The following is a 25,274-nucleotide window of genomic DNA, read 5'->3' as shown; positions in this document are numbered from 1 at the left end:
ACTGGTGCTGAAGCTTCAATACTTTGGCCACCTGATGGGAAGAGCAACTCACTGGAAAAGACCTTGATGCTGGGAAAAATTGAAGGCAAAAGCAGAAGTGGGCAGCAGAGAATGATATGGTTAGACAGCATCACCAACTCAATGGATGTGAATTTGAGCAAACTCTAGGATATAGTCAGAGAAGGCAATGGCACCCCACTCCAGTACTCTTGCCTGGAAAATCCCATGGATGGAGGAGCCTGGTAGGCTGCAGTCCATGGGGTCGCTAAGAGTCGGGCACGATTGAGCGACTTCACTTTCACTTTTCACTTTCATGCATTGGAGAAGGAAATGGCAACCCGCTCCAGTATTCTTGCCTGGAGAATCCCAGGGACGGGGAGCCCAGTGGGCTGCCATCTATGGGCACAGAGTTAGACACGACTGAAGTGACTTAGCAGCAGCAGCAGAATATAGTGGAGGACAGAGGAGCCTGGCATGCTGCAGTCCATGGAGTTGCAGAGAATCAGACACGATCTAGTGACTGAACAACAACAACAAACACAGGATCTACATAAATGCGTATTTACACAGGAGAAGTAGTCCAGGTAGGTTGAGGATTTCTGGAAAAAGGGCCTTGCTGAACCGTGAAGTGGCAGGCACTCAGCTGCAGCCTACTGGGGAGAATGGCAGACGGGAGGAGTGGAGAAATGGTCTTCCAGGCAGCAAAGTGAGCAGTCCCGCGCACAGCCCTCAGGGAAGGGGTGGGCCTCCTCAGGAGAGGCCAGGGCAGCCAGGCGCTGCTGTACACACTCAGCTGTTAGCCGCGCTTCAGGGTCTGCATCCCAGCAGTCCTCCAGGAGCTCTCTCAGGCCTCCAGGGTCCTGGGAAGAATGACCGGGAGGCAGGCTTTACTTCAGAACCCTGAGTGGCCCCAGCGTTAAAAGGCATCCTTGATGGCCCAGGTCTCAACACTCCTCTACTGTTCCTTCCTGGAGCCTCCTTCCTCCCTTTCACCGAAATCACGCCTTTCATTTCCTCTCTTATGAGAAAAGTTCTCTCCAAAGAGTCCACCTTTTCCTCTGAGATGCTAGTTCAGACTCATTAATGGTTTAACTGCTCCTTTCTCTCAGGCAACCAGCGTCTTCTGCAAACAATACCTAGCCTTTGTTACCAAACCCAACAGACACTTGAGCAGTGGAAACTTCAGATCAGGTAGCAGCAGAAGGGGCCTCCTGTAAGGAAACTGTTTTCAGCAGAAACCCTGAAATTTCACTATTCAGGCACTGTTTTAACCTTATCCCTAGTTCTGGCTTTAATTGGGTCGTGACAGAAACACAGAGGTGTAAAACAGAATGAGGAAATTATTGGATTAAATATTGGGCTCCAGGGGACTTCACTGGTGGTCTGGTCGTTCAGAATCTGCCTTGCTATTCAAGGGACATAGGTTCGATTCCTGGTGGGGGAATTAAGATCCTACATGCCTCGGAGAAACTAAGCCCAGAAGCCACATCTACTAAGCCTGCGTGCTCTGGAGCCCAAGGAACACATCTAGAGAGTCTGTGTGCCCCAGTGAAAGATCTCACATGACGCAACAGAGATCCCACGTGCCACAACTAAGACCCGATGCAGCCAAATAAATAAATGTTTTTAAATTTATTCTTCCCTGGTGGTACAGTTGTTAAGAATCCACCTGCTAATGCAAGGGACACAGGTTTGATCCCTGGTCCAGGAAGATTCCACATGGTGTGGAGCAAATAAGCCCATGCATCACAACTAAGGAAGTTCGCTGGCCCAGAGCCTATGTTCCTCAACAAGAGAAGCCACCGCAACGAGCAGCCCACGCACCGCAACTAGAGAAAGCCCAAGCGCCCCAGTGAAGACCCAGCATACACAAAAATAACAAATGAATAAATACTTTTAAAAAAATGTTAAAAAACAAATATTGGGCTCCAGTGTACCAGGAAAGCAGCCATCTTGGGGGCAGAGCTCAGACCAGAAGCAAAGCCAAGGAGGGCTTCCTGGAGGAAGGAACTGAGGAACAGGGCAAACTGCTGATGGAGAGAAGAGGGATGGACAAGGCAAACCTGAGCAAGAGGAAGGTGTGTGTCTCAGGAACGGGCTATGTGAGGCTTACAGTGGAAAGGGATGAACATGAGTACAGAGCAAGTTTGCCCAGCTCCAGCTGAACATGAGCCAGGAGTGGTGGGAGACGGGAAGGGATAGGAACAGGTGGGCTGTCCTGGTGCATAGGTCCCTGAAGCCCATGTCGAGACTCTCCAGGTCCCCAGCCCCCCAGCCTGCACCCTCTTACAGTGGTCAAGCAGCACCAGGTGGATGGAACGTGAGGGCGCCTCCTCTCCTCCACCGCCAAGGTCCACAGCTCACAGGCAGTGGGGGCGCTGCCCAGTTCTGCCTCATAGGCCAGCTGGAAGGGTGGTGGTCTGCTGTCTGGGAAAAGGCACATGAGGCTAGGTGTCAGGTAGCCCAAGGGGTGCCTTCTTGTAGGAAGACCAAGAGGGAGAAAGGTAGAGCTTCCTGGGTCAGGACGTAGGTGAGTCTAGAATGAGCAGGTGGGGCACGGGGGCAGGGGGCGGGGGGGGCAGGGAGGGGGCCGCTGTCACCTCCATCCTCACCAGGTCGCAAATCTGGGCAGCGACTCATAATCTCCCACAAGAGCAGAGCCAGAGAGTAGATGTCAGCTCGCCGCAGGGCTGTGCCCCAGTCCTGAAGGTCCAGAGTTTTGTCCAAGAGCTCCGGTGCCATGTACCGCTGGGTACCAGCCTGGACGGCAAGGATCATCTCCATGGCAACCCTCAAGCCCCCGACTAGACTCAGCAGCACCCCGTACACTATAGGTGCTGCCGCACTGTCGCTGCTTCGTCATCAGCACCACCACCACCATCCTGGGTCTCTCCCTCCTCCAGAGTACTGACCTCCATGATGGCAGCCGGCCCTCGGGGTTGACTAGGGGCCCAGGTTGGGGGCTGGGCGAGGCCAGGGAGCACCAAGGCGAGGCCCAGATCTCCGATGGCGCATGACCCATCGTCCCGAACGAGCACATTCTGGCTGCTCAGATCTCGGTGGGCGATACCTGGTTTGTACTGGCCTGTGGGAGAAGCCAGGCTGAAGGGGCACGGATCTTCTTCTTTTGTCATTTTGACCCAATCCTTCCCCTCCAAGCTAAGGGAAAATCAGAAACAGCAGCATGGCTCCTGACTCCCATGACTTCTGGCCCCCAGCTCACCCACCATCCTGCCAACGTTCCTCATGGAGAAATGCCAGGCCCTGCGCCAGGGACAGTGCCATCCGCAGGGAACTGCCCCAGTCACTGGTGTGCTGGGTCAAGTAGTGGCACAGGGAGCCCTGGGGAGAAGCAGAGAAAAGAGGGGGACACACAAAGCTGGAAGAGGCTGATTCACCCCAAGGAGCAGAGATCAATTGTCAGACTTCCCTCCGCGTCTCCCAGCAGACTTACACACGACACACCCAGAGCACGGCAGTAGGCAATGCAGGAGTGAGGGTGTACATCACTCAGATTGACAGGAAAAATAGTAGCTCTAGTTTAAGTATCCTGAGCACTTGGCACGTGCCAGGCCTCCTGTAACCCTCACTACAACCCTGGGAGGTGGGTACTCTTGTCATTCCTGTTTTATGGATGAGGAGCTTGCTGGAAATCCCTGGGCAAGAGAGTTGTACAACCTGACCCCCCAGCAGTCTGACTGCCAGCATCACTCACCTTTAACCACCTTATACTGCCTCACAGGACTTGGGATAAAGACAGAAGAGGCCGAATAGGCTAGGTGGGGGCACCCGCATGAGTCACCTGGCCTGGGGTGTCACCCCGTAGCAGGGCGTGGGTGGGGAGAGACATTGGGTAGAGCAGCTGGTGTGGAGCAGCTGGGAGGAAAGGAACAGTGGAGTCCCTCATTCTACAGACATTATTGAGCGCCTTCAGTGTGCCCGGAAAGTTAAACAAAACCAAAAAAGTGGTGATTTTTGAGCTGGGCTGTGAGGTATATGGTCAAAGAAGAGACTTTCCAGAACTCAATATTTCAGAGGTGGAGGAACTGTAGGTGACGATATCCCAAGTCCTTAGAGGCCTACAAGGCTGGTGCGGTCTGCCCCTGCCTATCTGTTTCTCTTCATCCTTTTTGCTCATGATCCTCCCTTTGAGTTACGCCTCCTTAGTCTTTTCTTATAGGACCTTTTCAGCACTTAATTCACTTGACACTTTACATTTCTTTATCCCGTTCTGTCTCCCCTACTACTCTGTAAAATCTGGAAAAGGCAGGGGCTGGGTGTGTTTTTTTCCAGCAACATATTGTTCATCAATATTAGTTGAATGGATAGATGAATGAATTTGGAAGTCTGTGCCCAGAGATCTGTCTTTAACATTGGTTTTCCTTAAGGTTGGGAATATGAATTGTTTTGATTTCTCCCTTTCCTTGTCTATATATTGTAAGTCAAAATTATTAGCAAGTACTGCTTATAATAATAAAAAGAAAAAAAAAGCATATTTAATGTTCTGGAGAAAAGGCAATCTACAGCAAAGGAACAAGCCTCAACAGGGCCTAGCTGCCACCACTCCCCGCCCCACCTTCCCACACACAGACAGTCCTCGGTCCTCACCTTGGGGTGCAGTTCTAGTACCAGCAGGGGCCCACAGGGCAGGGGGCCAGGGCAGCCCCTGCTCGCGGTGATAAAGCGGACAATGTGGTCATGCTGTAGGCCTGGCAGCTCGTACAACGCTCTCTCAGCTTGGAACTGGGCCACAGCCCTCAGGGGGAAGGCCTTGATGGCTACCAGCTTGCCTTGCAGCTGCCCAGCCCACACCACTGCGTGACCTCCTTCCCGTATGACCTGGTGGGGACACAGTGCTGGGTTTGGGCCGGGCTTCCTCTCCAGCACACTCTCTGAGAGTGCCCAGAGGCCCCCTCCCCGCCATCCCTGGGCACCTGGGAGAAGCACAGCTCAGGCAGCTCCGGCAGCTCAGCACTCCAGTCCCTGCCTGAATCTGACTCTGGCTCGGGCTCTGGCCCACCTCGCTCTCGGCAGGCCTTCCGCTGCAGCAGGGCTGGGGCAGAGAACAGCCTTAGGGTCAGGGTACCCAGGCATGGAGACTGGGAAGTGATGGGGGTCAGGAGAGCCTGGAGAGGGGTCAGAGCGCTGGGGCAGTGCCTTGGGGGGGGATCACAAGGTGGGGTGGGGTAGAGTAGTACCCAAGATGCTGCTGCTTAGCAGCAGCAGCAGCAGAAGCAGTCCCAGCAGCAGCAGCGCTATCCAGGTGGACTCCCCTGGAGGTTAGAGCAAGAAAGAAGACTGGGTGAGCCCTGCCCCAAACCTTGCTCTCTGTTTCTCTCCCTCTCCTCAGAGAATTGCTTCTCTACCCACCCCCACCCTGGTCACAAGCCCCCTTATCTTCCAGTCACCAGGGCAACCAACTTCTCAAGGCCAGGAGGAGGGAAGCTTAGGACAGCGGTAGGGTGAGAATTGGCCCTGGTTCTAACCTCTCATCTAACCTGGGCCCCAGCCCCCACCTGGCTCCAGCACCTTGGGTGGCTACCTGAAATGGCCTGGGGGCCCTCCAAACCAGGTGTCCCAGGGCTCCCCAGAGGAGGCAGATGGCTGTAATTGGCATTGCAGAAGTCAGCGCCACAGGAGCAGGTGAAGAGAGTAGAGCTGGGGCGAGGATGGGCTCGGGGACTTGGGTCACAGCGGGGGGACTCACAGCCTGGCTCATCGCTGTCTCGGCATCCTGACGCAGAGGGGTTGGGAGAAGGAGGAGAGAAAGGGAGGGACAGAGTGTGTACGGGTCTGGGAACACAGAGGGCATCCCTTCCATCTCTCACAGCCTTTTCTTTCCCTCCACACATTCCATTTCTCCTGCCCTCCTCAGCGGCCACCCCCACCCAGGATGAGCCTCTCTCCCACCCGGGTATGCCTGGCAGATGCTGCGCCGTTCACCTTGCATCTCCACCTGTGCCTGGTCTTGGGTCAGGTTCCAGATTCCAAAGCAGCAGTGGCTGTAGAGGCAGTGGATAACCCTGGGGGGGCCCGGCCCTGCATCCAGCAGCTTCCCCAGGTTCTGTGTGCTTCCCCGCACTCCAGGGGCCTCGAAGAACACACAGGTCCGCCTGCTGGGGGGTGCTGCGGGCCAGGGTAAGGGGAGGGGAGGGGTCAAGATGGGAGTGAATGCAGGGGCAGAGACAGAAGCCGGGAGAGAGACAAAACATGTTTCTTATTGCAGAGCTAGCCTGGTAAAGCCACAGGAGGAAACAGGGTCAGCAGAGACCTGGAACGTGACCCCCACCAAGGGAACACCTGGCTGTACCCTTCACCCTCACTCACCCACTCCACTCATCACTCTTCAAGTGCTCCCTCCCACGATGGGTGGCTGGAAAGACCCTGCTTCTCCCTGTAGACACTTACCTTGCACAGCTGTAGGAAGCAGTGCCCAGAGCCCCAAGACCCCCAGCATCATGCTGGAGCGGGCAGCAGGAGCCAGCACAGCTGTCCCTGGCCAGAGCTTCCTTCAGACACAGAGCACCGTGGGGCTTCTGATCCTTCAGCCCCCAACTCCACCCGCCTCCCTCTTCCCCGTCTCTGTGGGGGAGACGGCTGCTGTGGGGGAGAGGATGGGTGTGGGGAAAAGCAGGGAGAGAGGGAGGAGCAGAGAACCAGTCCTGTATCTTCCTCTGTTCAGCCACCTCCTCTTTTCTCTGTAAAGTGGGAGGAGGGGGCCTTAGAGTTCCCACTGAGAACAGAGTGATGCCAAACCTCTGCCCTTTGCTGACCCTAGGAAAAAGTGCTGGCTGCTGTCAGCTCTTCCCAGGCTGGAAACCCAAGTGAGGTTAAGTGCTCAGAGCCATTCACCTGTTCCCAAAAGCCCTTCTAGCTCTTATTTTCTGGGCTCAGATCTGTGGTTCTGTGGGCACAGACAGGCTTCACAGGCCTAGACTTTTGAGTTGACCTGATTTTCTAAACTCAAGGGTCAGGAAAGCAGCTGTATAAAATTAGAGTTTTTAAAAAATCACATTGAAAATAGGTGTATAAAGGTAGATTTGATGTTATCAAAATTTTTAAAAAATCACATTGATCACCATTATAGAAAAGGTAACAAACTTTATTGAGCACCTATGTGCTAGGGCACGACTAGGGCTATGAATTTTACAATCATCACATCTAATTCTCCCATTGAGTTATTATTATCTTCACTTTACAGGTAAGAAAGCTGAATTTAGGTAACTTGACCAAGGTCACTCTGTCAGGAAATAGCAGTTAGGATTGGACGTAGTAAGTCTGATTCTAAAGCCCAGGTCCTGTTTTCCCTTTTTTTTTTTTTGCATTTATGGCCATGATGCCTGAAAGAAAATACAAAATTCAGCAGTAAAAAATATTTTCTTTTAACACAGTATTTGAATATGGACTGAGAAAATGTGTACCAATACCTGTCAGCCAACCACTATAAAAAGATAGTACAGTTCAAACTATCACCACCAGAGGTCAGCAAACATAGGAGAAACTCAGGACACAGTGAGGGGTCAGAAAGGGCCTCCTGGAGTGACTCATATCCACAGTACATCTCCAGTATCTATGAAGCGGCAGGAACTGCAGACTGTGACCGGAGGGCTCAGAGTGTGTAGAGGGAACATCAGCGTGGAGATGGAAGGAGAGCGGTGTAGATCCCGTGCCGCAATCGAGAGACAGGAGTCCAGCTCCATCAGATTACTGCCCAGAAGAAACTGTGGAACTGGCTCTCATGAGAATTAGAGGAATTCTGGTTCCCTGTTTTCCTAGCCTTCTGTTCCGCTGGTGGCTACCTGGAAACCCTTTCTAGGGATGATCTGGCTTAGATGCAGGATGATTCTGGAGTCTGTCTTCCGAGGAGCTTACATGAGGGTATCAAAGCCCCAGTAGTGTGAAGCAGCAGCTAGAGGCATGACCAGGGCTTTGAGGCTGATGGATAGCTGCCCATCCCTCCTTGGGCTCTTCTAGGAGTCCAGGCAGATGGAATGCTGCACTCAGTTACAACTATCTTCCTTTGCCAGATCTAAGTCTGGGACTGAGAAGTATCAATAACCTCAGATATGCAGATGACACCACCCTTATGGCAGAAAATGAAGAGGAACTAAAAAGCCTCTTGATGAAAGTGAAAGACAAGAGTGAAAAAGTTGGCTTAAAGCTCAACATTTCAGAAAACTAAGATCATGACATCTGGTCCCATCACTTCATGGCAAATAGATGGGAAAACAGTGGAACAGTGGCTGACTTTATTTTGGGGGGCTCCAAAATCACTGCAGATGGTGACTGCAGCCATGAAATTAAGACGCTTACTCCTTGGAAGGAAAGTTAGGACCAACCCAGACAGCATATTAAAAAGCAGAGACATTACTTTGCCAACAAAGGTCCATCTACTCAAGGCTATGGTTTTTCCAGTAGTCATGTATGGATGTGAGAGTTGGACTATAAAGAAGCTGAGCACCGAAGAATTGATGCTTTTGAACTCGTGTTGGTGAAGACTCCTGGGAGTCCCTAGGACTGCAAGGAGATCCAACCAGTCCATCCTAAAGGAGATCAGTCTTGGGTGTTCATTGGAAGGAATGATGCTAAAGCTGAAACTTCAATACTCTGGCCACCTGATGCGAAGAGCTGACTCATTGGAAAAGACCCCGATGCTGGGAAAGATGGAGGGCAGGAGGAGAAGGCGACAACAGAGGATGAGATGGCTGGATGGCATCACCAACTCAATGGACATGAGTTTGGGTAGGCTCCTGGAGTTGGTAATGGACAGGGAGGCCTGGCGTGCTGCAGTTCATGGGGTCACAAAGAGTCAGACACGACTGAGTGACTGAACTGAACTGAAGTCTGGGACTGAGGGGGGAATTGAAGGTAAAAGAGCTTCTTGCATCAGGAGTTATCAGAGGAGAGCAAGGTAAGGAGCAGGCAGGAAGGCAGTCTCCTCACCCACAGCCTTGGATAACTACTCTCAAGGCAAAAATATTGTCTCTCAATATAGAAACATTCCAGTCAGGTTTATGGGAACTCTACATGCTCTGGGCAGAGTTCAGAACTGAGATGAGGAGGAAAAGGGGTAAGGATCTGAGAGCTGGGGTATCAGGAAGGTCCTGAGAAAGAACTTCAGCAAAGGAAGGAAGGCTTCCTGGATTCCACATACACAAAGCTCTTCATTAGGATCCCCTGATTAAAGTCTGTAGTGGCCCAATAATTTACTTTTGACCCCAGTGATGACAAAGCTAAAGTGAGTTTATCCATTCAACTCAAAAAATATTAGATCCTAGTCTTAAAAAAGGTATTTCATTAAATGCTGAACCTACAAAATACATGTGATTCTTGCCCTCCAGGAACTCAGTCTAGAAAAGCAGGAGAAAATACCAATAAGCAACCGGAAAATTATGTCTAGCTAGAGGGTATGAACAAGGAGCTACACAAGCAGAAAGATCAAATAAGCTAAAACTGTGTTCAGGGTAGAGAAGACAAGGGAAGAAAGGTGTCCAAAGGTTTCACAGAGAAAGGAATATGTAAATTGTCTCAAGGTAATCACACTGAAAACAAATAAAAGGAGGGTGATTATTGTAGCCAAGGAACAGCAAGAACAAAGGCAGCAAGAATACAGGTATAAACCACAAAAAGCGTGTTGAGGCCAGGCCATGGGGGAGGGGCAGAGACTGAGCAGGAGAAAAGGGTATGAGACATGAAGCTGAAAATCACAACTAGAGATAAACTGGGACCAGACTGGAAAGGTTGTACTTTTCCTAAAAGCAAAGGATTTTAAGCAGGGGTCTGGTGGCAACGTGAAAGATGGACGACTGAGGCTCAGGGAGATCAGTTACAAGACCTAAGCAGTAGCCAGGGTGAGTGCGAGGACAGTGGAAATAAAGAGGGAGGGAATTCCCTGGTGGTCCAGTGGTTAGAACTCCAAGCTTTCACTGCTATGGGCCTGGGTTCAATCCCTCATTGGGAAACTAAGATCCTCCAAGCCCAGAGGCCAAAAAACCAAACCCAAAAGAAGGGGGAAAATGGAGATACACTCTGTTAGTAATATTGACAGGATTAGTAATCAAATGAATGTTGATAGATGAAAGAGAATTAAAAGATGATTCTGAAATTTCAAGTATACATGATCAAGAGTATTAATGGCAAGTGAGGTAAGGAACACAAAGGATTATTTTTCTTCCTTACATGTTGAGTGAGTTATCTGTGGGACATTCAGATGAAAATATCTACTAAGCAGGCTGCCAGGTTGAGAAAAAAGTGAGGGATTTTAATTTAGGTGTCACCAACATGTATGTAATAGCTAAAGAGAAGAGAGAATGCAACTTGTTCAGGGGTGAGAGAGTAATGAAAGGACCCAGGATGGGGAATGCCAGTTATTCCAGGGACAGAGGAAGAAGTGGCTATGAATGAGACTAAAGCATATAAAGGTTGAAGGAAAACCAGAAGTGCCTCAGTTTCACACTTCATGGGAAGAAAGGACTGAGACACACACTGCTGGAAAGAGGTCGAAGAGGCTACGGGCTGAAAGGCCATTGGAGCAGGCAACCAGGGTGCTGGTACTGATGAGCGACTTGGTAAACGATGGCCAGACAGGTGGCTAAGAGAAAAATTAAACTCTCACTCACTTTGGAAATGCAAAGAATTAGGTTAGCAGCTTGAAGCAGCAGCAGAGGCTTTTCAAAATGGGAGAGGTGGGCAGAAAGGCAGATTTTAACATGGTTGAAAAGTCAAAAGTATTAGTTGTTCAGTCGTGTCCAACTCTTTGGGACCCCATGGACCGTAGCCCATCAGGCTCCTCCGTCCATGGAATGCTCTGGACAAGAAAACTGGAGTGGGTGGCCATTCCCTGCTCCAGGGGATCTTCCCAACCCACGGACTGAACCCGGGTCTCCCACATTGCAGACTCCTTACCTTCTGAGCCACCATGATAGGCTGACGGAAGGTCTCTCCAGGAGAGACTTAAAAGGAGAAAATACTATTGAAACAAAGAACAAAAAGAAGTCAAAGAAAATGAAGTTGAGAGCACTAGTGGCAGGCTTGGCCCTGCAAACGAAAAACACTTCTCTCCTTAGGAGAAGGGGGCAAACTGGTATTGGCGAACACGCAGACGTGAGAAGAGAGGGAAGTTTGAGGAAATCTGATGGGAAATTGGAGGGAAGTTTGAAGAACTTTGATGCTTCTGTTTTCTCTGTAAAATAAGAAGCAAATTATCTGCTGAAAAATGGGGTCAAGACTAGGAAACTTGCAGTTCTACATTACTATGCCAGACTATTAAGTATTTGATAGCAGGGCCTGTCTTACTTCTTTTATCCTCAACCTAGCACATAGTAAGGGCTCGATAAATGTTTGCTGACTGAATAGCTGACAGAACTATTTAAAGGGCCACATAAGACTCCTAAGGCCAAAAAACATACAGCCCCTCCTCATAAAAACCCCTCCAGTAAAGCCAAACATTAAAATGTTATATTTCAAATAGCTACATAAGAAAATCAAATGACTGAGTGCTTTGATGAAGTGGACACAAGGGGTCAAATGAGCAAAAATAATCAAGAATGCTGGTAGTTACAGTATAAACCATCAATCAAGGATTCTTAGATAGGTACGAAGGCAAGTAAAAGCACAGGCTGACGGGAAATGGGAAAGGCTGTTAGCGTTAACTTCAATTTTAGTTTCAAGGGGCCATAATCCAGATTCAGTCATTTTAGACACAGGTTGGTATTAACTGAATGCAAAATATGTTGGAGCTAGATCTTGGCTTCGAACTACCATTCTCCAATAAAAGAACAAAGGCTCCCTGGAGAAATGGCCAATCTAGGGCTGGGGCAGGGAAAATACAGTATGAGCCTGAAGCATCTTATGTATCAAAAAGTGCTCAAGAAAAAAGAGGATGTAGACATATCAAAGGGACACAGACGTCAAAAGCACTTCCAATGTTCAAAGCTGGGACAACGTGAGCAACAAAAATATTGTATAATTGGATTATAACCACCCACTTAAATATACATGAGTACTTGCTAGTTTAAATTAATAAAAAAGAGGCAGTTTCCTCACAGAAGCTTACTTCCCACCAACCCCATTAAGGGTGGGCTAGACTCACTTCCTGGAGAAGGCAATGGCACCCCACTCCAGTATTCTTGCCTGGAAAATCCCATGGACGGAGTAGCCTTGTGGGTTGCAGTCCATGGGGTCACTAAGAGTCAGACACGACTCAGCGACTTCACTTTCACTTTCATCCACTGGAGAAAGAAGTGGCAACCCACTCCAGGGTTCTTGCCTGGAGAATCCCAGGGACGGGGGAGCCTGGTGGGCTGCCGTCTATGGGGCTGCACAGAGTCGGACATGACTGAAGCGACTTAGCAGCAGCAGCAGACTCACTTCCAAAGAATAGGGAAAGAGAAAGTGAAGAAACCAGGCAAATACTACCTTAACCAGGTGATAAAGGTTTTACCATCCATGTAACATGGCTATCACACACCCCTTGATAGGATATGATGAGGGCATTTCACCTATGTAGTACTTTTTTCTCCCCCCAAAACCTGTAAGCTCAGTCTAACAATGAGAAAAAAAAATCAGACAAATTCAGATTGGGGGATACTCTACAGAACATGGCCAGTACTCTCAAAGACTGTCAAAGTCACCAATAAGACTAAGAAACTGTCAGTCACAGAGGAGACTAGGGAAACACACCAACTAAATGCAATGTGGTATCCTGCCACAGATCCTGGAACAGAAAAAGGACATCAACGGATAAAGCCCACAAAGCCTAGGATTCAGCTAATGTAATGTACCAATGTCAGTTTCTTAATTTGGAGAATATATCCTGATAATGTTAACAACGGAGAAAATTGGGAAAGCGGAATATAGAAACCCTCTGCACTATCTTTGCAACTTTCCTTTGAATTTAAAAATATTTCAAAAAAGAAGCTAATTTAGAAAAAAAAGTTCAAACTGTCCCTGTTCCTCTGGATCTGCTGCATTTCTGTGTAGTCCTGGCACACTGATCTGGTCATGAATTGTTTACCTGGGAGTTAAGTGTAGGACACTGCACTGATTAACATGTATTAACAGTGTAGCTAGAAAACTTCATTTTGGGTTTAGTATATGAAGTTATAACCATATTCTCCCCAATCCCAACCCTCTCAACACACCAGAGACATGGCTTTTTATTAAAAAACTTTTTTTTTTAATTGGTTTACAAAGGAGCTACAGACTACATTGAACTAATCTTTGTACAAAAAGGCAAAAAAAAAAAAAAAAAAAAAAGCCCCCAAACACCCAGAGACAAAAGGCAGGGGAAAGACAAGAAAGTAACAAGAAAGTAAGATACAAAAGAGCAGGAAGAAACTAAGACAAGAGATTAGCATCATACATACACAAGATCAAGGGGAAAAAAGAGCAAGAAAGATGAGAGAGCATTTAAAAGTATTTCCCCACAGCCCAGGTGATAATCGGATTGAAACCAACAACAAACACAGCATGAGATTATTAAGAAGTTTAAAAAGGCAACAGTGGTATGGAGACTGGTTATTGCCAGTGTTAAGAGAGAGAAATAAACTTGTTTTAGGCACCAGAGACCGGAGCACTGCCCCTTCCTCCCAGAGGAGGACAGACTCTGGAAGAGGAAGCAAGCCCTAGGGCAGCTGCCATTGGTATGTGTAGAAGGAGTCTCCTCAGACCAATCTCAGCACATTTTCCCCAACTTTCCCCAAAATCTTTGCACCTTAGATTCCAAGTGAGAGCTATGGGATGCCAATGGGAGAAAGGGGTGATCAGAAATATGAAGACTTGCCCTTGTGCACACTGTTTAAGAGCAGCTGCTAGCAAAGTGGGGGGCTGGGTAGAGAATCCCATTCCTCTGTGGAGAAGGCACAGTGTAATTCCTGAAGGCGAGGAAGAGAACACACACACCCCAGGAGAGGTATCAACAAAGTCCTCACCACCCACGGCAGCCTCACTTGAGACCTATTTATGGGTTTTTTTTTTTTGGATATTAAAGGGAATTGAGGGACAGATCATGCCTCTTCTTGTTCAGCAGGGACAAGGCAGGCTGTGGTTGTGATAATGAGGAAGGGAGAAAATGGGACAAAATACTCATTTCCCTCAAATGAACATTGTGGAGGCAATCTTTCTGGGTTTGGGGAAATCAAACTGGAGAAGACCTAGGAGGTGAATGAAACCAGGGACTCCCATTTTTTTTCCCCCTTTCCCATACTTCGATCTAAGGCAAGTGAGCTAAATTGGCAAGAGGGAGTAGGAATTTAAGCTTAAGGCTGCTTAATGTCCTCCTGGGAGCTGGTGTTTAGGGAAGACAGACAAAGAAAAGAAACAGGTCAACCTCAAAGCTGGTCTCCTCATCCTCCTAGATGAGGTCTGTACCCCAGGAGTAGAGCCAAGAGAGGCACCGCAGAGCACACAGGCTCCTAAACAAAAGTAATAACCTACCCATAGTTTATCAGCAGTTTTCAAAAGCAATGTTTTCCGGGGTTGGAGAAGTGCCATATCCTCCTCCCTTTCCCCAAAGCTACTGCTGCCACCTTTCATCCTTGCACAATAAGTTACTGGCTCTCTTCTAAGGGAGATGAAACTCTGAGATTTCACATTCCTCCTCCCAACTCCAAGAGGGTACTTGAATAGGGGGAAGGAGAGCTATGCAAAGGGCCCCTCACTTGAGGCAGCTAGACTATCCTCATTTTCCTTGGTACCTGGATCAGAACTCCTTTGATCTGATCCCAAGGTCCAAAAGGCATCAGGGTACTTACAACTGAATGAAAACTTTAGCACCAGAGCTCCCCAAAAGCGTAACAGGGGCCTGATTAACACCCCCAGAAGAACCCCTCAAAAAGTGTATAAATTTATTGCATCCTAGCAAAGATCTGCAGCTTCCAGTATTCACACAATGTGAAGATATTAACAATACAAAATATATTCTGAAAGTCAAACATCTGCAGTTCATAGTGCTTTCTCAGATTTGTTAAAAAAAAAAAAATACAATGCTTAGTTTCCTATATAGGATATACAAAAGCAAAAATATATATATGTATATAGTAGAAATAAATCAATCAGCCATAGTAATTTACAGCCTTTGTCTCTAACCCTCCCCCAGTCATAATCTTTACCCAACACTTCAGTCTATACATTCTGGGATCAAGAGTTCTATTCTGAATTCTGAAAAATATCTGTTACACTGCATTCTACATGGCACCCATAAACAGGGTGCCCGCTGGGAAGTCCCTGAAGGAAGACGATGTGGGTTGTTACTGCTCTGGGTAAAAAGTGAGACAATCAAATGATAAGCAGATATATGTGAACAGGCAACCTGAAAGGATAAGGGAATAATATTATCACTTCTCTGGGCACCCCCAACCCCACAAGGTTTGGTCATTAGAAAGTTACATAAAAGAGCAACTTGTGGAAAAAAAAAAAAATAGAATCAATATGCCTGTCAGTTACACTAATTTCTTCTGGCAAAAAGTTCAGGGGAAGGGACTTTCAGCAATAAGCTCCTGACTCAAGGAATGTGGGTTAACGTGCTGTGGAAAAGACTGACTGACTTACTGCTGCTGGGAGATAAAAGCAGTAGCGGCTTTCATTTTAGGGCCAAACAAGATACTGAATCTTGAGCTTCCTTGTTGAGAAGGAACTAGGACAAGTGGAAAGAACTGGATATAAATTTGCTTGTGCTAAGAGCTGGGGGTAAACCAGCATTCCATCCCAGAGAAAACCATCATCAAATAACCTAAAAGTGTATAAGCTTCAGCATCATTAAGCTAGATTACATCTAGTAATTTCATTCTGGGGAAGATTCCATTCCTTGAAATGTTCTATCAAAACACTGCACACTCCAGTGAGTTATCTTGCCCCTTTCCTCCAGAAGATGCCTATGTACATGATTACAGATATAAAATAACATGTTCAGAGTTCTGCCTTTGAGTGGGAACAAAGAGTGTGATAAATGGCTGGGCAGATAACTTTCACTTCAGTATTAATGCAATTTGATAAGGGGAAAGCTCCTTGCAATAGCTTCTGTGTCAAAAACACTATTAAGTCTGCAGACAAAGGACCAAATGGAGTGAGCTTTTGTTTAAAATATTAACAGTTATTGTATTTCAGGTTAAACAACAACACAAACTTACCCAAACCCTAATTTGGATAGATTTTATATAAAATATATAGTAGAATCATGGCATCATCTATTTATAGTCAAGGTAAACAAAATTATGAGAGGAATTAGGACTCTACTATAGATCTGGATGTTGGTTTCACTTTCAAACACAAAAATAGTTTCTTCTTTTAAAAGTGCAGTAGAATATCCCCCATTCATAATTGTAACTAGTTTAGCAAAAGCAAAGCAATGACCTCAGGAACATACCCAGGTTTTAAGATAGATTTCTAGGTAATGGGCCTGAAAGGCATTTTGATCTGAATTTGATTTATTTTCCAACAATTTCAAATATAATTTCTCATCTGTGTGTAGATATATACAAGCACGAACACACATTCACACACGGTCATACACAAACACTTCACTTTCTATCAGATTAGGGTAATTTTTTATTGCAGGTCTCTTATAGTATTGGCTAACAGAAAACCTATCCCCAATCTAACAGATTACACACATACACACAGCCATTTCCACACTTCCTCACAGTGAAAAGCTCTCTGACGAGATACCAGAAAGTCAAGAGAGACAATGTTTTAATGGCTGGGCCTTGAGGACAACTCTGGTTGCATTTAAATCTCAGTGCCAAATGCACTAAGAGTTCCCTGCCGCTGTAATTTTTGGATCAGTCTCTTCAGGAATCAGGCCATGGAGAAAAGCAGGATGGTTTTCCCTGGTCTCCCCTATAAGCCACAGTGGTAAGACAAGATTTCTTTTTGTTCTGGGCTATCATTCCCATGATCATGAGCACTTCCTTTCCCCTCAGGAGCCACCCTACGAAGAGTTAAGGGGAAAGATCAAAGAACCACTGCCTTGCCACTGATCCATGCTCTGGAGTTCTGCAGAATGGAAATCCAGAACAGAGTCACTGGCTGATGCTCTGTAATAACATAATGGGAAAGCAACTACTGGAGATGTTCAAAAGAGGAAGTGTATTTCCTTTCAGAACGTGAACTCAGAAGCCCACACATCAAAGCTTAGAGCTACCTTGGAAGAAGTTGCACAAAGGTCCAAACACTCCAACTCCTGAACTGAACTACTTGAGTCACTTCCACTTCTGAGCACATCATTTTCCTACTGAAAGCTCCTACCTATTATTTGACCATCTTTTCACAGTTTGGACAAACTGATCCCAGACTGTAACTTTCAAAGGGTCTCTTGTACAATTCCATAGAAAGACTTCTGATTCCTGATGCTTAGAGCAGCCAATGAAGAGAGAGGTGCTTTTGACTCTCCAGCACCAAAAGGGTGCCTGCGTCAGTAGTATTTTGAACACTCTCTTCACAGCTACCTCAAGCATTCGCCTGAGCTTCAAGGCTTCTCCATTCTGCTGCTGGGACTAAGGACTTTATTAAAAAATGACAGAAGTGCCTCATCCAGGGACCACTACCAAAAACAAAATATGAAGAGATCAGGCGAGAGAAGGGGAGACAGAAAGGGTTGAGTCAGGGAAAGAGTGCAAGAAGCTGATCCCAAATTAAAAGACAAAATTAAGAAAGGAAAACATTATGTATGTATATATAAACTAAAAGCAGAGCATATAAATGCTTAATCTGGTGGGAAGCCAAGACAACATCTATTAGAAATCTTGATGTGTCACAACAAGGCTCAGCCATAAGGAAATAAGGCAATATAAAAAAAATGACCAAGGTATTTTGGTCACAGAATGGTCTCCTTCCTCCTCCCAGCCAACCCCTGCAAATGCATCTCTATATATCTTTTATATATATATATATAATATAGAATCTGTTTTTGTTAAAAAGTATTTCAATGATCATATATATTTATCAAGGCATGATGGCTTTAGGAAAGGGGGGGATCCATCATGGGGGAGCTGAGAAGGGAAATGCAGGAAGGGGGAGGCTGGGGTAAGAAGTGTTAAGAAACTGTTTGGGGTCAAACAAATGCTCATCAAAGGTGGCACCAAAGGTGGTACCAACAGAATTTTCACTATGTTTCCCACTTTAAGAAGGTACTGATGATACAGGTGGGTGCCAGGACCCCATCTCTTCTTTTGTATCCCACCCCCAATTCTTCCCACCACCATGCATTTTTAATGCCTCATGGCTCACTCTCCCACACGTCTCTTGGACCCATGCTACCTTGCATCCCAGGGTTGATGGGTATGGCCCATATGTCTCTGGCCCCAGGTGCCTGATCTCAGAAGCCATTGCCACTGATATTAATGGACTGCAGATCTGCCACCTGCATGACATTGATGCCACTGTTGGCAAGACGGGCAATACCCTCCGGACAAATGGCCTCCATGGCTACCATGTTGGTGGTAATAAGGGCTGAAGGGGTGGCAGTACCACTGCCTTCTGAACCTGCCCCACTGTCCAGGGGCAAAGTGCCCACACTCAGGGCTACACCCGGGCCTCCCTTCTTATTCTGGTGGGTCTTGATATGCTTTGACAGGTGGTCACTCCTCATGAAGCGCTTGGGACACTCAGGGCAGGCAAATTTCTTCTCACCTAGGTAAAGGAAGAGTAAGAAGATGAGAAAATCACATCTTAGGAAGTAGGGGTACCTTGTTCAGGTCATTCCCTTCAAACCATATACGGCAGAATAAGGCTCATCTTAAAAGGTGATTAAAAACAAGAAAATTCTGGTGATTATCTTTTGTCTTTTGGGGTGGGGGGGGGAGTAAAGATTAGAGAGTACTCAGAAAGGAAGAAGTGTAGCAGAAAAGTAATATAGGACCTTCAGAATCCTTATTTCTTAAGGGTTTTCAGATTAACTCCAATGCCATTTATGATCCATACATTCAATTTCAAACATAAGTTGCTCAGAAATTTTAGTTACTTCCGAGGTATATTTTGTCTTTTCGTTCTGGTCCATTACTACCTCTCCCTTCCCAAGCTCCCGCTCACCTGTGTGTGTGCGTTTGTGCCTCTGTAACTCATCTGAACGTGTGAAGCGTTTCCCACAGAATGACCAGGTACACATGAAAGGCCTCTCGCCCGTATGCCAGCGCAAGTGTGCCCGTAGGTGTGAGGTCTTGCCATATACTTTGCCACAGCCTTGCATGTGACAAATGTGCTGTTTCTTCTTGCCAGGATCCCCAGAGCCCCTGGAAGTGAAAACACAATTATTCTTTGTTCATTTTAGAGACAAAAATTAGAGTCATAAAATATCCATAGTAATTACTGGACCCATTCAAAACTAATCCAAGTTTTTATTTAAAAAAAAAAAAACAAGGAATCTGCCTGTCAACTTAGGAGACGTAGGTTCAATACCTGTTCCGGGAAGATCCCACATGCCATGGAGCAACTAAGTCTGTGCCACAACTACTGAGCCTGTGCTCTAGAGCCCAGGAGTCGCAACTATTGAAGTCTGCGGGCCCTACAGCCCGTGCTCTGCAACGAGAAGCCACTGCAATGAGAAGCCGGTGCACCACAACAAAGAGTAGCCCCCAATCACGACAAAAAAAAGCCCACAGAGCAACAAAGACCTAGTGTAGCTATAAATAAATAAACATCAAAATGTGCACTTAGATATGTGAAGCTTACAAAAAGAAAAAAGATTTCTCAAGACACACACGCACACAAATGCCTTCATTTTATTTTTTTTGATTTGTTTATGGCATGCGGCATCTTAGTCCCTGGATCAGGGACCAAACTTGTGCCCTCTGCAGTGAACGTGCAGAGTCTTAACTACAGGACCACCAGGGAATTCCCAAAAGCCTTCACTTTTAGTATCAACAGCTAAATCTTTATAGTCAGTTCCAATGTGTGATGTCATTTTCAAGGTGACCTGTGAAATCTATGAGGCATTTTCCTGTATTTTTCTGGACGTTAAGTCTCAATACACGCATTTTCCATGGGAGCCACTGTGAATATGGTGATGTGGTGATATTTTTGACTGGGAACTTATTAGTGAACAAAGGGTCTCTCCATTAAGCATTTGGTGGAGAACTTTAAAACATAATATTTTACAACTACAAAGCTTTCCTTTCTCCAAAATAAAGGTCAAGAGCCAAAAGGTAAAGATTAAAAGCTGAAAAGATAAAGTACTATGAGAGACATCAGTGGAAGAAGATGGGATGGAAAAAAGTTAAAAGAGGGGAAATAAGGACCGTTAACTAATTCAAGGTATGTTTAAAAAAAAAAAATTCCCTATATGGAGCAAATCCTAAGCTCTTCTCAGGAAATCAGTTCTGAAATGTTTTGCCAAACCAATTTGTACCATGTGTGATCCATTAGTGGGCACTATGGAGATTTCCAAAAGAGATTTGCCTTGGGTTTTAATAGCACACATTAGCAGAGGAGCAGGAAAAAAAAAAACAGAAATGAAATCACACTTAGGTGGAAATCATAGAATTTCCTTCAAAAACTTAAATCCACTTGAAGCTTTTTGAGAGGGAAACTCTACTGTACTCAAGAGCTTTTTTTCCCCTTTTAATTAATTTTTGGGGGATGCTATGCAGCATGTAGGATCTTAGTTCCCCGACCAGGGATCGAACCCATGCTCCCTACAATGTAAGTGTGGAACCTTAACCACTGGACCACTTGGGAAGTCCATGTACTCAAGTGTTTTTGATTCAGGTTTTTCCCATAATGTAGGGTAACCTACAAAGAATTCAAATTGTTTTTTTGTTTTGGTACATTTCTTATTTTTGTGCTTATTTTTTTCTTAAGTTCTTTTAAAAAAAATTTTAATTTATTTACTTTGGCTGTGCTGGCTCTTCATTGCTATGTGGAGGTTCTCTAGCTGCAATGAGTTTTTTTTATTGCAGGGCATGGGGCTCAAGGGCACAGGCTCAACAGCTGTGGCACCCGAGCTTAGTTGCTCTGCAGCATGTGGGATCTGCCCAGATCAAGAATTGAACCTGTGTCTCCTGCATTGGCAGGCAGATCCTTTACCACTGAGCCACCAGGGAAACTCTGTGCATATTATTATTATTATTATTTTAGTATTTATTTATTTATTCAGCTGTGTCAGGTCTTAGCTGCAGCATGTAGGATCTTTCATTGTGACCCATGGACTCTCTAGTTGTAGCATGTAAGCACAGTTGCTCGGCAGCACATGGGACCTAAGTTACCTGACCAGGAATCAAGCTGAGTCCCCTGCGCTGCAAGGCAGATTCTTAACCACTGGATCGCCAGGGAAGTCCCCTGTGCTTATTTTTAATGGGGCAAAACTTTAACAGACTTTTTTCAAAGGTAATTAAAAACCTATATGACTTTCTAGTCTCTTTCAAAGTCAGTGACTTGAAGAAAAAGGAAATAACCTGGAACTCTTCAGAGATAATATTGTATAGGCAGTACACTAATGCGAAAATCTATCAGAAGTCTGTTTTGTAGAAGATATTAGATTATTTGATTGAAGAATTTTCTACCCAGAATAAGTAGTTTTATCTATTTTGAGGGGGAAAAAAAAGAAACTCATGATTTTCACACAGTCACTGTAAAATAATCATTACAGTAGGTATGTTTCCATTTCTTTGCCAGGCTGTTTTATATCTTGTTAAAACCATCTCACCAATAGAATTTTTTTAAAGAATAAAAACAAACAAACAAACATCTCAAAACAGACATAAAGTAACAATCATTTGACCATTTGGCTCCATCTGACTTCCTTGTCTCTAACAGAAAGCAGGCATCTCTGAAGGTCCAAGGTCTAAGAGTTGATGAAAGGACCAGAGTTGGAACCAAGACCATATGTGACCTAATCAAATGCACTGTACTATCTCTGATCCCTGTGTAACCCTGCCAAGTCTTAAAGTTAAAACAAAACAAACAAAAAACCCCACTTATTTTTACCTCCTAATCTACTAATTTTTCATCCTTACACTCTTAAAGAGACCGGCTGAATCAACTTACCTTCCTTCACTGTCTTTACAGTAGGGGCAGGTGCATGCTTCCCGCCGGGTCCTCCGACCAGCTTGGGGTTGGGGATCTGGGCTGTTCTCTCCTTCTTCTCCACCTGTTGGGTCATCATGTATTCCATCACCACCAGCCCCATGGAGGCCAAGCTGAGCTCCATGATCACCTGAAATTAAGAGAGTACAAGGGTCAAGGTGGGAAGGTCATCACAGCCACAGTGACCCTTGACTTTTACAGCACCATTTCTTCAAAACTTTGAAGTCACCTTCACTGATATTGCCTGTACTTGAAATCTCAAAAATCAGCACTACAGAGACAAAGAAACAATAAGTATATGAAAACATGCTCATTCTCAAATTTTAAAACACAATTCTATTTGACTTTTATGATTGTTTTAACCTACCAGGTTAAAAAGTTAAAACTCTAACAAGGCACAGCATCGGCAAAGATACAGGGCTTCCCAGATGGCTCAGTGGCAGGTGGTGAAAATTAGTGCGACCTTTAATATTTTTTTTTTTTTGTGGGGGGGGGGTGCACCTGAGCTGTGTAGCTTGTGGGATCTTAGTTTCCCAACCAGGGACTGAACTTGTGCCCTTGGCAGTGAAAGTGCAGAGTCCTAAGCACTGGACTGCCAGGGAACTCCCTGTATGACCTTTTTGAAGGCCAATTTGGCAATATCATTAAAAATTTAAGTGCACGTCTTCAAAGAAATTTCACTTTCAATCACAATGTCCTATGGATATATTCATGAGAACATAAACATAAGTGACAGTAAAGTTTTCTGTAGCCTTGTAACAAAAAACTGGGAAAAAATCAAAAGGTACACCACTGCTGAACTAGTTAAGTAAATTACAATAAACTTATGTGGACTACTATATATGCATTAAAAAGAATGAGATAAAGTTACATACTGTTATAGAAAGAGGTTACAACAAATCTCTTACTCATTCCCAGAGCTAATGTCTTATGGAACCAACAAAATGGAAGTGACTAAAAATAAGACTTTACGGGACTCTAAACTAGAAACTATTCAAAACCAGAAAGGGGAAATTTCCTGAAATGAGCAAAAAATTGTTCTGAATATTCAGCAGGAAACAGTACATGCATATTATAAATTTTGATACACAGAGAAAAACCAAAGAGCTGAGATCAAAGTTAATTCTTTTTTTTTTGGCCATGTGGAGCAGCATGTGGGATCTTAGTTCCCTAGCCAGGGATCAAACCCAAGCCCCCTGCAGCAGAAATACAGAGTCTTAACCACTAGACCACCAGGAAAGTCCTCAAAGTTAATTCTTCGTAGCTAGCTATATACATGCCAGAAGGTTTTGGTTTGGGATTAGATGCTTTTCAGAATGCACACACAAAAAAGAAAACACCATACATACATTCTGTTACTTGATTTCATTTCCTTTTAAAGATAAATTTGTCTTAAATTCACTATAATTTCTCTCCTGGTAAAATTAAAATAGATAAATTCTACAAAGTTCCAGGACAGTGTTTTTCAAGCTTTTCAAACTTGCAACATACAATAAAAATATATATATTTGACAATGTAATCTAGTACATATATATATAATTGAAAGAGTTTCACAAAAGTGTCTATCCTTATGCTAAGCAGTGTATTCTGAAATTTTCTAGACTCTATTTTTTTTTTCCCTTAATGCTGGTCATGACCCAGTATATTGATTTTATGAGTTACTAATGGGTCTCATCTGTCATTTTCAAACACTGTTCTAGGCCAATAGACAGAAGCAATGGTTTAAAGGAATAGCTAACATTCTTCTCCAGCTTTCAAATCTACCATCAATAAGCATTCACCTATGAAAGCATTTTGCAAATAAGTTAAAAACTCTATATCCATACTTAAGATTCTAATAAATGGAGAGTGTTGAACTGCCCTGCTTCATCTATTTTATAAAGAAGGAAACTAAATAAATGGGGTAGAAACTAAATAAATAAACATCTAGAAACCCAGGCTCTTGACTTCTGTACCTCATTTCAACTCTGTTCTGCCGATCAGCATAATCTGAGTCACGCGCCTTATGAGCAGCCCTCCCTGTGCTCTGTTTCTCACTCTAGCACTTCCAGCACAGCCTATCATAGCAAAATAAATGTAATTTGAAAATTTTGAGATTTCCATGATACTGGCAGAATGAAAACTGGGAAGTACTGGAGCACAAGTTAAGAACCAGTTTAGAAATATGACAGACCCTAGAAATGAGTCCCTGCACTACGATTAGCTTTTTTGGTAACGATTAAATAACTTCTCTAGTTATCAATTTCCCCATCAGTAAAACTGGGATGAAACATGACAGATCTCATAAAGTTACTGTGAAACACAAATATGGAAGTCGCTGAGCACAGTACAGGAAACACTGAGCTGCCACACAGCAGACATTCAGTACACACGTCAAATACTGCTAGGGAAATACCTTGTGGAAAAATGTAGGGAGAAATCATAGAACAAGACACGCCGATATTTTCATTCTGCTTAAAAATTATGTGCGGCCAAGTGGAAACTCCCCCTAGTGGGGATGGAGAATTTATCCTTTAAAATAAGCCCTAACAGCTCAGCAGATAAGGTAGGATGCTAGTTAGTACTACCAATAGTTACCTACCAAAAATTACTTCAGAAGAGACAATTATAAAACTAGTGATCCGACTATCTATAATAGGTCTTTAGAGACGATAAAATTGTGGTGCATATAAGCAAATCATCTTCTTTGATCTATTTTTCAAGCTAAACTAACTCCATTAAAATTTGAGAAGCAACTTATCAATCCTCAAAGTTCTCCCTTGCCCCAATCAACTCAAAAGAAGCAAACCTGTCTCCATTTTATTGAAACATAAGAATAATATACTTAGATATCAGAACTACTAAAACTAAATCTCTAACCCTCTTTCAATTCTTACAAAATGGACAGTCAAAAATTAATATCCTCCTGGACCCCCACAATGATTTCAAATTTTTTCAAACTAAGAAAACTGAGAATGGGGTTAGACAGAATGAACAATTTTTAATTTCATTTAACAAAAAGAAGGGATAAAATGTCAACAGAGTATCAACATCAGACCAGAATCTGTTCCCTGCCTCTTTTAATAACAGTTTTAGAATAAGAACAGTTTTATCTTAAAATGTGGTACTGGTTAGGCAATGAAATAAATTAAAGATTTTCCTTTCCATGATTAAAATAACTAGTAAACCAAAGGCACAGCTTAATGACAGTCTTGCCCAACTCAGTGGTTGCCTCTAGCATCAGTTTCTGAAATAGCCATGGCAGTTACGCACTTTT

At 44.8% G+C, this 25,274-nt stretch overlaps 2 protein-coding genes across 5 annotated transcripts in view; both read right to left on the bottom strand.

Annotated features, from left to right (window-relative positions):
• Positions 1 to 248: 248 nt before the first annotated feature.
• AMHR2 (anti-Mullerian hormone receptor type 2) lies at positions 249 to 12,185 on the bottom strand. Of its 3 annotated transcripts, XM_027543009.1 has the most exons (11): positions 6,409 to 12,185; positions 5,944 to 6,126; positions 5,543 to 5,734; positions 5,199 to 5,273; positions 4,935 to 5,053; positions 4,609 to 4,839; positions 3,228 to 3,342; positions 2,913 to 3,085; positions 2,613 to 2,760; positions 2,291 to 2,427; positions 249 to 860 (listed from the first exon to the last, which is right to left on the bottom strand). In XM_027543009.1, exons 1-11 carry the CDS (start codon positions 6,458 to 6,460, stop codon positions 651 to 653), a joined length of 1,635 nt encoding a protein of 544 aa, XP_027398810.1. In that variant the 5' UTR covers positions 6,461 to 12,185; the 3' UTR covers positions 249 to 650. The 3 variants fall into 3 exon arrangements, with proteins under 3 accessions (XP_027398810.1, XP_027398811.1, XP_027398812.1); XM_027543011.1 differs by lacking the exon at positions 249 to 860 and having other exon boundaries at positions 2,296 to 2,423; XM_027543010.1 differs by lacking the exons at positions 2,291 to 2,427; positions 2,613 to 2,760 and having other exon boundaries at positions 467 to 860.
• A 1,780-nt stretch (positions 12,186 to 13,965) lies between these two features.
• The window catches only part of SP1 (Sp1 transcription factor), a 37,620-nt gene continuing 26,311 nt past the window's right edge, over positions 13,966 to 25,274 (bottom strand). Inside the window, exons 4-6 of one of the 2 annotated variants that reach the window (XM_027543007.1) lie at positions 21,979 to 22,147; positions 19,027 to 19,226; positions 13,966 to 18,627 (exon numbers count right to left, since the gene is read on the bottom strand). In XM_027543007.1, coding sequence (XP_027398808.1) covers positions 18,314 to 18,627; positions 19,027 to 19,226; positions 21,979 to 22,147 — 683 coding nt within the window. In that variant the 3' untranslated portion in view covers positions 13,966 to 18,313. The remainder of the gene's footprint in view (positions 18,628 to 19,026; positions 19,227 to 21,978; positions 22,148 to 25,274) is intronic. The other variant, XM_027543008.1, reaches the window with a different exon arrangement.

This window comes from Bos indicus x Bos taurus, chromosome 5, assembly GCF_003369695.1.
Source record: "Bos indicus x Bos taurus breed Angus x Brahman F1 hybrid chromosome 5, Bos_hybrid_MaternalHap_v2.0, whole genome shotgun sequence".
NCBI lineage: Eukaryota > Metazoa > Chordata > Mammalia > Artiodactyla > Bovidae > Bos > Bos indicus x Bos taurus.
The sequence above is the reverse complement of the archived record's forward strand: the minus strand, read 5'-3'. Positions and strand labels throughout refer to the sequence as shown.